Raw genomic sequence first — 13271 nt, 5'->3', positions numbered from 1 at the left:
TTATTGTTTGGGTGTAAAAGCTGACCATATTCTTTATCACACCATACAGCACCGACTATTTGTTTTTCGTACAGTGTTCTTCCCTGGCAAGGGTTAGACGAGACTGCTATAAAAAAAAAATGTCACGCAGAACGGAGCATGAGTCACCCCTGTCGGTTGAATGCAAATCACCTGTGCTCGGCGCGGTAGTTGAACTTGCTCGACAACAAGTGATCGTTACGTACTTAGGTATATTGAAGCAAAAGCAAATCCAAGCGTATTGTTGTTAAATGTGAAAATATGCTCTAAATTTAAATCAGTTCAGATCAGGTTATCTTTTTGGAATGAATTATTCAGTGGTTGATGATTCAGCTGTGTGGAAACTGCGACGCATCGAAGCAAGCTGTGGGGTGGGGCTCGAGTAACATTCTGCCGAGTGCATTTACTTAGCTTTTGGCGTGCCATAAAGCTGTTATGTAACTTCTACTATAAAAACCCTCAGGCGAATGATTCCGAATTTTGTCTTCCATCATTTAGTCCTTAAATAAAATGAAAACAAATCATTTATTAAAGCTTTAAGATACTTTTATTAAGGGCGGTTAGGGGTCTTAAGTTTGTAAGAAGCTGTATTAAAACCCGCATAAAACTAATGCTTGTTTGAAAATTGGTTTGAATTATTTTTGAATCGATAGAAAACAACTATAAAACTAGAATTTGATACTTGGTATTACTTGGTCTAATTTATTTCATTTCTTTTTTAGTCTTGAAAAAAAAAAAATACATTCAAAAACGCTTATATTTCATTATCAGAAGATTTAATTTATATGTAATACTGTTCATGCTTGCAATAGGCAAATATTGCATCATACAGCTTTGATCTCCGAACATATCTGTTATTAACTTTTACTTGATCGATTGTTATTGACACTGAGAGGCGTAAACAATCTTGGTATGTAGGAAACCTCATGTTGACAGGGGAACCCCCGATTACTCTTCATCTTCAATAAGCCTTCCTTTGTGCATTGATGAATATTTTGGAAACAATAATCATTAATTAATGCAAATCGATGTGGTGTTTATTTGTGAAGAATACATAAACACCTTTTCATTCTTCGTTGTTGCATGAATCAAGCACTTATACCGTGTGTAGAATCCATTAGGGCTTTAGTACATTTGACGGACGCACGTATCTTGAGAAGCGTCATCTAGAGTAGAGTATAGGTGTCATGTCAAGTCATATATGCTATGGACTTTTCATGTAAAACTTTAAGGGTTAAGTGCCCCACACAATGCATACGTTTGCGTGTGCGTGACAGTAGTTTGACACATTTCCCATGGGAAAACTGTCAAAAAAACGCAAACCTCGACGGAACGGACGCTATGTGTTCCAGGCTTTAAAAGGCTGTTTGAAGATCTGGATCTGCGCCTATTTATCTTGATGCATGGAAAACTTCTTGCCTCAATCGTTGAAGAAACCGTTTTTCTTCGATCGCATTACAGTTGCGAAGAAATGACAGTTCAAATGGCAGTAACTGTAGAACGTTTCTGCAAGGAATCGGTTAACAAATTTCTTGAGCGATTCCTTCTTAACACGAAACTGGGCTTAACACTGAACTCAGGATAAATATATTGTTTTTGTTCTCGACATTAATTAGCTAGGATGCGAAGGAGTAGTTAATCTCTAAATTGACCTCAGAAATTTTTTAACTTTCAACGTGTTCTTGACTGTTTCTGAAGAGTTCCTGAAGGGAATCGCTTGAGCAGTGCTGTTGAGTTACTCAACTCGAGTGTCTGTTTTAGTTGCTGTTTTTCATCTGAAATTGGACGACTGCGGCGGTAGTTTTAAGTTTTACGCTGCGAGAACTGACAAAGTCCGAGAGCTCCATGCATGAGTAACCCATCAAAGTATCATTCCTAATCATCCACACACTACCTATGCTGACAGGCCAGTTGTCTCAAGCGGTGGCTTGTGAGAGTGAGTTCCGTATTGACGAGTGTACCGTCAGTTACGAGTTCACTCGGTCAGCGAATTTTGACACTTCATTGGGGTCGACTCTCAACAGTTTCTATCGTCTCGTCTATTGACCGATACACGAGTTCAATAAGTTTGAGCGGTAAACTCGTTTCCATTTCCGTTCCGTCAAACGAGTGAACACGTGCATGGACCATACTCTCGCTTTCAGCACGGCGCTGCATGCGAGTGTGAGTACAGTAGACGTTCGGGCGGTGCAAGAAGTTTAACTGCAATGCTTTTTAACTACAAGTCCGATAAGTGCAAAAAATGCAGTTATCGCACCACCAAACGTCAAAATAATGCGCCATGTTAGCCCAAATAAGCAGTCGGACAATGTTTACGTTCACTTTACGTTCATTGATGGCTTGTTGACATCTGTCAGGCATTGCAGTTATAAAATTTCGTTCACCTGGTGAAACGAAAGCATGTTGCTGCTATCGAACGTCTACTGTACCTTTTTCATTACTCTCCGGTGTTGCCAATTGGAAGACAAATACCTATTACAAGCTTACTAAAACGTAGAAAAAGAAATAGGCAAAATATTGCATTCATAAAGTACTGTCGATAAATTTCAGCTCTGCGCTAGGGTTATTCTTGGAAAATTTCTTGAAGTCATTCCTAAAGAACTCGCAAGAGGATTTGCTAACGGAATTCTTGGAAAAACCATTAATTTCTACTGAAGCAAACTCTAACAGGAGCTCCCGAAGAATACCATCTGGAACGGCTGGAGGAATTCCTGAAGGAATCAAGTGTCGATTTTCAGGAGGGAATGCCTGAAGATTGTATCCTTTAGAGGAATTCCTGGGGAAATTTCTTGAGGAATTCAAAAAAGGGTCCTCTGTGGGTTAATTTCTGATTTCCTATAGAAATGCCAGACAGATTCCCTAGGTAACTACGCCAAGCAATACTTGAAGGAAATGCAGGAGCTACTCTTGAAGACATCCCGTAAAAGAAAAAAAAACTGGGGGAATCCTTGGAGAAATTCCTAAAGCAACTAATTATTGAAGAAATTTCTGGAGTTATCCCTAGAAAAATGCTGAAATAAAATCTCTGGATGAATTTTCTCAGGTTTTCCTTCCAATCATTGCAATTAGAGCCAGAATCGCAATCGAGCGGGACAAAATTAATTACTCCGAAACGAAGCATATCCGGCACATGGTGTCTTTGATCAATTTTTTTCTTGTAATGATCAAGAGCATCAATTGCCAAAAATTTAGTGATTCGCAACTTATCTGCATAGGTGACGCCACCATATAACTTTTTAGTTTTACGTCTTAGAGACTTCGCGTCTTCAGAAAAGTTGTTCATTTTGACAAAATAAACAACTCTTTCTGAGACATCAGAGCACTAGCGTGTGCAGCTTTTTCTTCCTTCATCAAAGTTCCATAGCCTACTGTTGCGGAGTTATTTAAAATATAAATTCAAACAGTAAAAAATCAATTATTAAGTTAAAATTTTAAGGCATTTTTGCGAGAGCTTATGTGAATTTAAAATATTTTCCGATGTAGATGTGTCAAATAATAACACTAGTTTACAGCATTTTTGAACTCGGTAAGCTGATGATCATTTTTGGCGTAGAATCATGCCCCGAGTTCGAAAACGCGAAAGAAAAAAATTACAGTAGAGCGGAAATTTTTTCGACTTTTCATACAAGGTTGATGATTTGAAATCGATTGTTGTTCTATTTTTAAACAAAGTCGCTCACTTCAAACATCTAATTCTCCGTAATCAATGCTCCGATTGTGCTGAAATTGTTACTGTAACTCGCCTACATATGATATGTCAAATAAACGTCGAGAAAGAATTTTTAAGTTGGTTTTTTCTTATTGAAAAAAAAAATACATTTCTACAAAAAAATTTGGGGATTTTGTTAAAATTTAAGAAGATCGTCCCTAAAACTCGCCAATATCTTGAATTTCATCAATCTGACGCAAAACCTGTATTGGGATGATCGAATGGTATTGTATTCAGCTTTTAATTTATGGAAAAAGATTTAAAATTGGTTGAACAAAACGCAATTTATTTGAATTTTAGTAAATTACATATTTTGAAAAGTTGCAAAACTTGATATTGAGCTAAAACTCAAAAACTGTTCTACTTAAAAAAAATTAAGGTCGGTTTCGATATCAGCACTAAATTGTGCTTCAAAAATTCGTTGACAGAAGTTCACGACTTTCATTTTATTTTGTAAACTTGTGTAATTTTCGGACAGAAGCTGGTAGAATATTAACGTTAAAAGTTGATGGAAACTTCGAATAAATGGTGTGAATTTCAAATTATAATATCTGATAAAGCGCATAAAATCGCAACCTGAAATCTTCAGCAAATACACAAAACTAATAAGAAAACATACTGTTGCGTGATACACACGCGCAGTGGACTGTATAGGATGGAGGAATGGGGCTGGCTATTGGCCGGATGGCCTCACCGGATGCGCTCGTCCCCGCAGAGATCGAGCCGATGGGAGCAGGAGCGGTTTGAAGCTCCTTCCCGGGGGTGCCCGCAGGCGAATGGTATCCAACTCTCAAGTGGACTAGTTCAGCCTCGGTCGGCTGATAGCACACTCCAACTGGTGGCCAGAAGCTAAGAGCTCTGACACCAGAAACCAGGATTGGTTCGGATAGGTGGACGAAACTAGAGGAATAATTTCTCTTAACTTAATTCTATTTATTGCGATCGTTAGCCGGATCGATTTATTACTGACTCAACTTCGCGCAACGCGCGCATATTTATACTGTACTCAATGCACTCTAGAATACGGTGGAAAGTTCTCGATGCACGCGCGATGATGACGGTTGATGATGATGATGATCAGCTTCGGACGCGCACACCTGGCGTGGAAGTTCTCTCTTTCTCTGTGCCGGCTTCGTCGGGTCACTCATCTCTCGTGGGTTCTCGCCTCACTCGTCACACGTTTGTCGTCGTCGTTTCGGTCGCTCGTATGCACTCGTTGCACGGGTGTGCGGGTCGTGTCGGAGAGCAACTGTTTTGCTAGCGCCGACCGTGCGCTCCCTCTCAATATGCGCCGACTGGTAGCTAACTGCTGCTGGTCGACACGCAAAAACGGCAACGCTCAAAAATGTGTTCGGCCTGCACATTTTTAGTAAACATTCATGCCGCACATGACTGTGTTGGAAACACACATTTTTTTAAAATTGCTCGTACGCTCACATGAGCATGTATTTTGCAATAATTTCGACATGGTAACCTCACTGGGTTTATAAACCACCTTCAAATACCGAAAAATATTGATATTTTGCAAAAATGTGAGCGTACGAGCAATTTGAAAAAATGTGTGTTTCCAACACAGTCCCTGTGCGGCATGGGCGCTACTAAAAAATGAGAGTTTTTATTTTAGAGAGGATGGGAGGTGGGGTTTGATGGGCGCAAGATGATGTCGGTGGTGCGTTTCCATACTTCAGTTCGCTTTGCGGACTGAACACATACTGTCAAAAATTTTGCGAGGTAGGGTATCGGGATCCTTCGTTGGCATGGTCCCCTCGTTCGGCCTATCTTAACGTTAACCAAAAACTCAAACAGACACGCCGAACTGGAAATCGGAAAAGCTTTGCGCCAAACAACTGTAACATTTCGTTTCAATTTTAGCACTTTGGAGTATTAAAATTGTATGAAAATGTCACTTTGTTTAGCTTTTGTAGACGCCATGATTCTTCGGCTTAGTGGGTAGTCTATACACATGATCATAAATGGCATGATTCTGGAATATTTCGAATTGCCTTTTCAATAACTGAACATTTGATGCGACGGGCAAAGATGCTATTTTGAATTTGTATGTTTGTTTTTAACGAATAATAACTATTTTGAAAATTACATGTTGGCCGAATATTGAGGACATTTTTTTTACTATGTACCCAAATCTTGGCCCATCAGTAAAGTAACGTCAAAAACACCGATAAAGTGACGCCAACAACATTGCTTGCGTAAGAACCAGAAAGAACGAGCAGAAAGATAGATTTTGTGTGCAATGACTCTAAAAATATAACACAATAATCGGGTTGCATTGTTTTCGTTACTAAAAAAGAAAGAACTTTAGTTTAAGTGATTTATTTATAGTGTTCTGGCATCACGGCGCCGCATCACGTTTGATTGTATTGATAGTGTGAAAATGCGTATGATGTTATGACAGTTGAGCAAACAGTTTGGTAGAATCGCAACGTGGAAATAAGTGGGGTTGAATTTGCCACTATTAATTGAGGTAATAATTTAATTTTAATTGATATCTAATGAATTATATAAATAATTATACGACTCTAATAGCTTTGCACATCGAGTCGACAAAACCGCCTTTAAGGACAGAGTTTGTGAGCGAGAATTTAGCGGAGAAGACTATGTAAGATAACCTGTTTTGTATCATGTAACATAAATAATAAATGAATTGGATTTTTTCAGCTTTGAGCTGCTGCTACAAAAACGCACTGCTGCGAAGTCTATAATACAGTCCGAACATTCTCAAAGATAGCCACTCATTATGTCCGATAAAGGTGAGCGCTATGATTGTCGATCGTGTGACCGACCAAACTCAGCTGATATCGGGATGGTTGCTTGTGATGAATGTTCCACCTGGCACCATTACTCATGTGTCGGCGTGTCTCCGGGAGTTGAAACACGCCCATGGCGTTGCAACAAGTGTGCTATTGCATCTACATTAGCATCGACGTCTAAAGAACAACGCCGGCGAGATGGACCCGATTCGTTGACACCTCCTAACCCTCCTAAGGAGGTCGCAAACCGTGACTCTCGTAGCGTTCATAATCAGGTGGATGGTAACAAATCGTTGGATGGAAGAACTAATGCATCCGGTACTTCCAGTGTTCGTTCCCGAGCACGTCTAGCCCTACTGCGATTAGAAAACGAGCGTCTATTGGAACAGTCCAGGTTGGAAGAAGAACGTTTACGACTCGAGGATGAACGAATCCAGAGGGAGAAGGAGAGGGCGCTTCGTGCAAAGGAAATTGCGGCTATGGAAAAGTACTTGCAGGAAAAGCTCGAATTGGAAGAAATCATAAATGACGATAGTAGTTCCAAGGCAAGTAGCTCTAATGCTAGCGGTGGCACTAAAGCCAAACAAACCAAGGCTTGGCTGATAGACCAACACATGCAGTCTGATTCCAACATGAACAGCAGATGCGTTGAGCCACCAATAGGCAGCTTCCCACCCGGATCGTTTGCACCTGTACCCGAGGTACCGGAAGCTAGAGCCCTAATGATCGACCAGTCGGTCCACGGGGTGGGGCCTAGTGCAAATCAGCTAGCTGCGAGACAGATATGGCCCAGAAAGCTTCCTACGTTCTCCGGAGATCCAAGTGAGTGGCCCATATTCTATAGCAGTTTTGAAACTGCTAACATGGCCTGCGGGTTTTCGAATGTCGAAAATATCATCCGATTGCAAGAGTGTTTGCGAGGACCAGCAAGGGAAGCCGTCGTTACCAAATTGATGTTTCCGCAGAGTGTGCCGATGATCATAGAAACATTAAAGCGCTTATACGGAAGACCTGAGCTTTTAATCAAGACTTTGCTTGCGAAAGTTCGAAGTGTAGAAGCTCCTAAACCAGAAAGACTCGATACGTTGATGAACTTTGGAATGGCTGTGCAGCAGTTGTGCGATAGTCTGGAAGCAGCGAACCTAAAGGCACACCTTTCTAACCCAGCGCTACTCGACGAGCTAGTGGATAAACTTCCTGCAGCGATCAAACTAGACTGGGTTAGACACAAGCGAGCATTTCCAGATCCAACGTTAAAGGAGTTTGGAGGCTTCATGACAGCACTTGTTGAAGACGCCAGCGAAGTTACAACATTGTTGCAACCGAGAACGGATGTCAATAAGCAGGAAAAGGGGAAATCACGCGAACGAGGTCATCTGAACACCCACATTTTCAATGAGCTTGATTCACAGGATGGCATCGACAGGAAACCTTGCCCAATATGCGAGCGTACTGACCACCGTGTTAGAAATTGCGAAAAGTTTCGACAGATGGATGTCCAATCACGAATTGCAGCCGCCGAAAGATGGAAGCTCTGCGAGGTGTGTTTATTTGACCATGGACGTTGGAAGTGTAGATCCAGATTTCATTGCACTGTTGGTAGTTGCCGCTCAAGACATCATCCGCTGTTACATCGCCCGATATCACCTGCTGAAGTCCAAGCAGACTGCCATACCCATGGTTAAGTAGGAAAATCAGTACTTTTCAGAGTTGTGCCGGTCACGTTATACAACGGGGATAGGTACGTCGATACGTATGCCTTCCTCGATGAAGGCTCCTCTTTCACCCTGATAGAATCCAGCGTTTCGCGTAGTCTTGGACTGGAAGGAAAATTGGAACCATTAGAAATGAGATGGACGTCAAATGTGGTTCGAAATGAAAAGGACTCTCGGCTAGTGGACGTTGAAATTGCTGGTCGAGGAAAGCAGGAGCGACACCTACTCAAAGAAGCCCATACGATCAATGGTTTGAATCTCCCTAGACAAAGCTTATCATTTGAGGATTTGAGCAAATGCTTCCATCATCTGCAAAACGTCCCAGTATCGTCCTATGCAAATGCAGTTCCAAAACTACTGATTGGTTTGCAAAATTTGGAGTTATTGGCACCTATAGAAAGCAAGATCGGTCAACCTGGCGACCCAATCGCGGTGCGTAGCGTCTTGGGTTGGGCTATCTACGGCCCGGGTGGAAAAGTAATGCAGAATCACTTGAACCATCACAATTGCAAATGCCCTGCTGATGACGAATTGAACGAAATGGTTCGGCAACGGTTTGTTCTTGAGGATGTAGGAGTGTCACCGACGCTATTGCCCGAACCTGCTGAAGAAAGAAGAGCTAGAAGGATGTTGGAAATGACGACCAGACGAGTGGGTGACCGATTTGAAACAGGTCTTTTGTGGAAGACCGACGAAATCAAGTTTCCTGATAGTCGAGCCATGGCCTTGCAAAGGATGAAGTGCTTGGAAACCAAATTAGCGAAAGACCCCGAATTGAAGGCCAATGTACAACAACAAATTCAACAGTATGTCCAAAAATCGTATGCACATAAAGCAACGGAGAAAGAACTTGCGGAAGCGGATCCAAACCGAGTCTGGTACCTCCCATTGAACGTCGTGCATCATCCTCGGAAGCCGAATAAAAAGCGACTAGTGTGGGACGCAGCCGCTCGAGTAGATGGTGTGTCTTTAAATTCCCAACTCTTGAAAGGTCCGGATCTGCTCGTATCACTTCCCTCTGTAATCTGCAAATTTCGAGAACGGCGCATTGGCTTTGGAGGCGATATTCGGGAAATGTTCCACCAAATCCGCATTAGGACGGTGGACAAACACTCCCAAAGATTCTTCTTCCGCTTCAACCTCAATCAACCACCAGACGTTTACGTGATGGACGTTGCGACGTTTGGAGCGACGTGTTCGCCTTGCTCTGCTCAGCACGTTCTGAAGGTCAACGCTGAAGAGCACGCGAACCTTTTTCCTGAAGCTGCGAAGGCAATTGTGGACAAGACCTATATGGACGATTATTACGATAGTGCAGATACCACAGACGAAGCAGTAGCTCGTGCGTTACAAGTGAGGGACATTCATAAAAACGGGGGATTCGAAATGAGGAATTGGTCGAGTAATAGTCCCGAAGTGTTGCTGAAATTAGGACAAACCGTTGAACCCCCAGGACCTTCGTTTGTCTGTGATAAAAGCGACGGATGGGAAAGGGTGCTGGGAATGATGTGGGACCCTGTTAAAGACGTCTTTGTGTTCTCTACCGATCTCCGAGGGGAACTGGCTGCTTACATTGCTGGAGATAAAAGACCAACAAAACGAATGGCTCTGCGGTGCATTATGAGTCTCTTCGATCCATTGGGACTCCTTGCACCGTACTTGGTGCACGGAAGGATGCTGCTTCAAGACGTCTGGCGTTCAGGTGTATCATGGGATGAAGAGGTGCAAGATGAAGAATTCGCAAAATGGAGACGCTGGACTGAACTTCTGAAGGGGATCGGCCAACTGGAGATTCCGCGTCACTACTTTAGCCGTGCAAGACAGGATGCCTGTAGAACTTTACAACTACACGTATTTACCGATGCTAGCGAAGCGGGGTACGGCTGTGCTGCATATTTCCGGATACTCGATGGCAGCAATGTAACATGTACTCTGGTGATGGCAAGAAGTAAAGTGGCTCCGCTGAAGCACCAATCTATCCCGAGAATGGAGTTACAAGCTGCACTTTTGGGAGCACGCCTTGTGCAGAATGTTTGCGAAAATCATACAATTCAAGTCAATGATCGGTTCGTGTGGACGGATTCAACTACGGTACTTTCATGGATTCGATCGGATCATAGAAGATACATGCAGTATGTGGCTCATCGTGTAGGAGAGATCCAGTCGTTGACCGAGCCTAAGAATTGGAGATGGGTTCCCACAAAGGACAACGTAGCGGATGCCTTAACAAAGTGGGGTAAAGACACCGAACCAACTTCGCATGGCAGGTGGTTCAATGGTCCATTGTTTCTTAACCAACCCGAGGTCGATTGGCCACCGCAGAAAGCAATTCCGTTAAACACCGGGGAAGAACTTCGGGCCCGTTATGCACTTATCCACGTACCAGTACCTGAACCGTTCATAGATGTCGAACGAATTTCTAAATGGAAGATTCTTGTTCGTACAATGGCCCAAGTTCTTCGATTTGTTTCCAATTGTCGTCTGCGAGTTGAGGGCAAACCAGCGGAAACGGTAGAAGCGACATCCTTACAACAACGATACCTGAAATGTCTAACACCAACGGTTAGAGTTCCGCTGCAGCAGAGCGAATACTTAAAAGCGGAACAGTTACTTTGGCGTATAGCACAGGCCGAATGTTTTCCGGATGAGGTGAAGATCTTGACTCATAACCGAGATTTGCCGCTACAGCAATGGAAGAAAATCGACAGAGCGAGTAAAATATACAAATCTTCTCCATTCATCGACGAATTTGGAGTAATGAGAGTTGACGGTAGGACGACTAATGCGAAATATCTACCGTTTGATTGTCGTTTCCCCGTGATATTACCAAAGGACCATCTCATAACGACTCGTCTGGTGGAACATTACCATCGCATCTGTGGGCATACGAATAAGGAAGCCGTTGTAAACGAAATTCGTCAGCGGTTCGATATTTCTCATCTACGCGCTGTGGTGGACCGAGTAGCCCAGGACTGCATGTGGTGCAAGATTAAATCGAGCAAGCCACATTTCCCGCGGATGGCGCCCCTACCCGAACAACGTCTTACTGCATATGTTCGTCCATTCAGCTATGTCGGAATAGATTACATGGGTCCGTTGGAAGTGACCGTTGGGCGACACAAAGAGAAGCGATATGTCGCGGTATTCACCTGTCTAGTTGTCCGCGCTATCCATCTAGAAATCGCCTTTGATCTATCCACGGACTCCTGCATAATGGCAATCAAACGCTTTGTTCGAAAGCGAGGGTCGCCGCTCGAAATATTCTCCGATAACGGGACCAATTTCGTTGGCGCAAGTCGTCAGCTAAAAGAGCAAATCCAACGAATCAATGAATCATGTGCAGAAACTTTTACCGATGCTCATACGAAATGGTCGTTCAACCCCCCGTCGGCGCCACACATGGGGGGCGTGTGGGAACGGATGGTGCGCAGCGTTAAGGACGGAATGAAGGCAATTGACGATGGACGTAAACTCACCGATGAAGTCTTGCTGACAGTTTTAGCAGAAGTTGAAGGATTCGTAAATGCCCGTCCATTAACTTACATGCCTGTAGATAGAGAAAATCTGGAGGCGATAACGCCCAATCATTTTTTGATTGGAGGATCATCACCAAGTCATGAACCGCTAAGGATGTCGACGGATCTCGGCGCTATGTTGCGAAGCAGCTACCTACGGAGTCAGTACATAGCCGATAAAGTATGGAGCAGATGGCTAAAAGAGTATCTACCTACAATCAACAAACGCTCTAAATGGATCGATGATGTTCGAGCAGTTCAAGTAGGGGACCTGGTGTATGTTGTCGAAGGCGACAGAAGGACTTGGACCCGCGGAAGGATTGAGGAGCTCATAACCGCGAAAGATGGACGGGTCCGGCAAGTGATCGTACGTACCGCATCTGGGCTATTAAGACGGCCAGTGGTGAAGTTGGCGCTTATGGAGATAGGAAAGACTCGTGAACCCGAGGAAGAGCAAGATGATCTTCACTTGGATCCACGGGGTGGGGGATGTTCTGGCATCACGGCGCCGCATCACGTTTGATTGTATTGATAGTGTGAAAATGCGTATGATGTTATGACAGTTGAGCAAACAGTTTGGTAGAATCGCAACGTGGAAATAAGTGGGGTTGAATTTGCCACTATTAATTGAGGTAATAATTTAATTTTAATTGATATCTAATGAATTATATAAATAATTATACGACTCTAATAGCTTTGCACATCGAGTCGACAAAACCGCCTTTAAGGACAGAGTTTGTGAGCGAGAATTTAGCGGAGAAGACTATGTAAGATAACCTGTTTTGTATCATGTAACATAAATAATAAATGAATTGGATTTTTTCAGCTTTGAGCTGCTGCTACAAAAACGCACTGCTGCGAAGTCTATAATACAGTCCGAACATATAGTTTTTTGAAAATTTGGCTCCGAAAATGTAATTTTAAAGTATGATTGGTGAACAAACAGAGATAATACCTCAGCAGAAATATTGAAAAAATGAGATAATTAGTGGTTCTAGTGCATGGAAAGCAATAGGCCAACGTTGTATCCACTAATAGGCCAATTTTTGTACCATAGACCAACGTTGCATACCATCACATCGAATCTTTTCAACTTAGTTAAGTAAATTCTTGAATATTTACGTTAGTTTACTTCCAATTGTTGAAACATGCATTGCCTAGAGTGTGTAATAGGATCAACATATTATTTCTAATGCTATTAATTCATGAGTTATGGTCAAAATTGTCAAGGCGGTTTGCAAATTAGGCCAAGGAATGATCCATATACCCTATATTTTGGTGTTTTTGAGATATTTGATTTTTTTTGTAATAGTTTTATTAAAGGTGGTGCCAGCGTCTAACTTTTCACCGTGACAGCATAGAGAATTGGTTCTTCATTAGCATAGAGAATTAATTGGTTGGAATTCTTCAAGAAAGTTGTTAGTTTTGATAAAATAAACAACTCTTTCATATACGTCGAAATTTCATGGCTTACTGTTTCCGGGTTACAGAATACAATACACAACCGAGGTGAATGACTCTGTCCGGAGCAACGTTAGAGGTAGTC

General features: G+C 42.6%; 1 protein-coding gene across 1 annotated transcript; it reads left to right on the top strand.

The window, feature by feature from the left end:
- The first annotated feature begins 8342 nt into the window (after window positions 1-8342).
- Window positions 8343-12248, top strand: LOC134291085 (uncharacterized). Its single transcript, XM_062858369.1, has one exon. It carries the CDS (start codon window positions 8343-8345, stop codon window positions 12246-12248), a length of 3906 nt encoding a protein of 1301 aa, XP_062714353.1.
- The last annotated feature ends 1023 nt before the right edge of the window (window positions 12249-13271 follow it).

Source organism: Aedes albopictus, chromosome 3, assembly GCF_035046485.1.
Source record: "Aedes albopictus strain Foshan chromosome 3, AalbF5, whole genome shotgun sequence".
NCBI lineage: Eukaryota > Metazoa > Arthropoda > Insecta > Diptera > Culicidae > Aedes > Aedes albopictus.
The sequence above is the reverse complement of the archived record's forward strand: the minus strand, read 5'-3'. Positions and strand labels throughout refer to the sequence as shown.

Excerpts from the sequence above, each read along its gene's own strand:
- LOC134291085 (XM_062858369.1), top strand. The coding sequence starts at position 8,343 with ATGAGATGGACGTCAAATGTGGTTCGAAATGAAAAGGACTCTCGGCTA.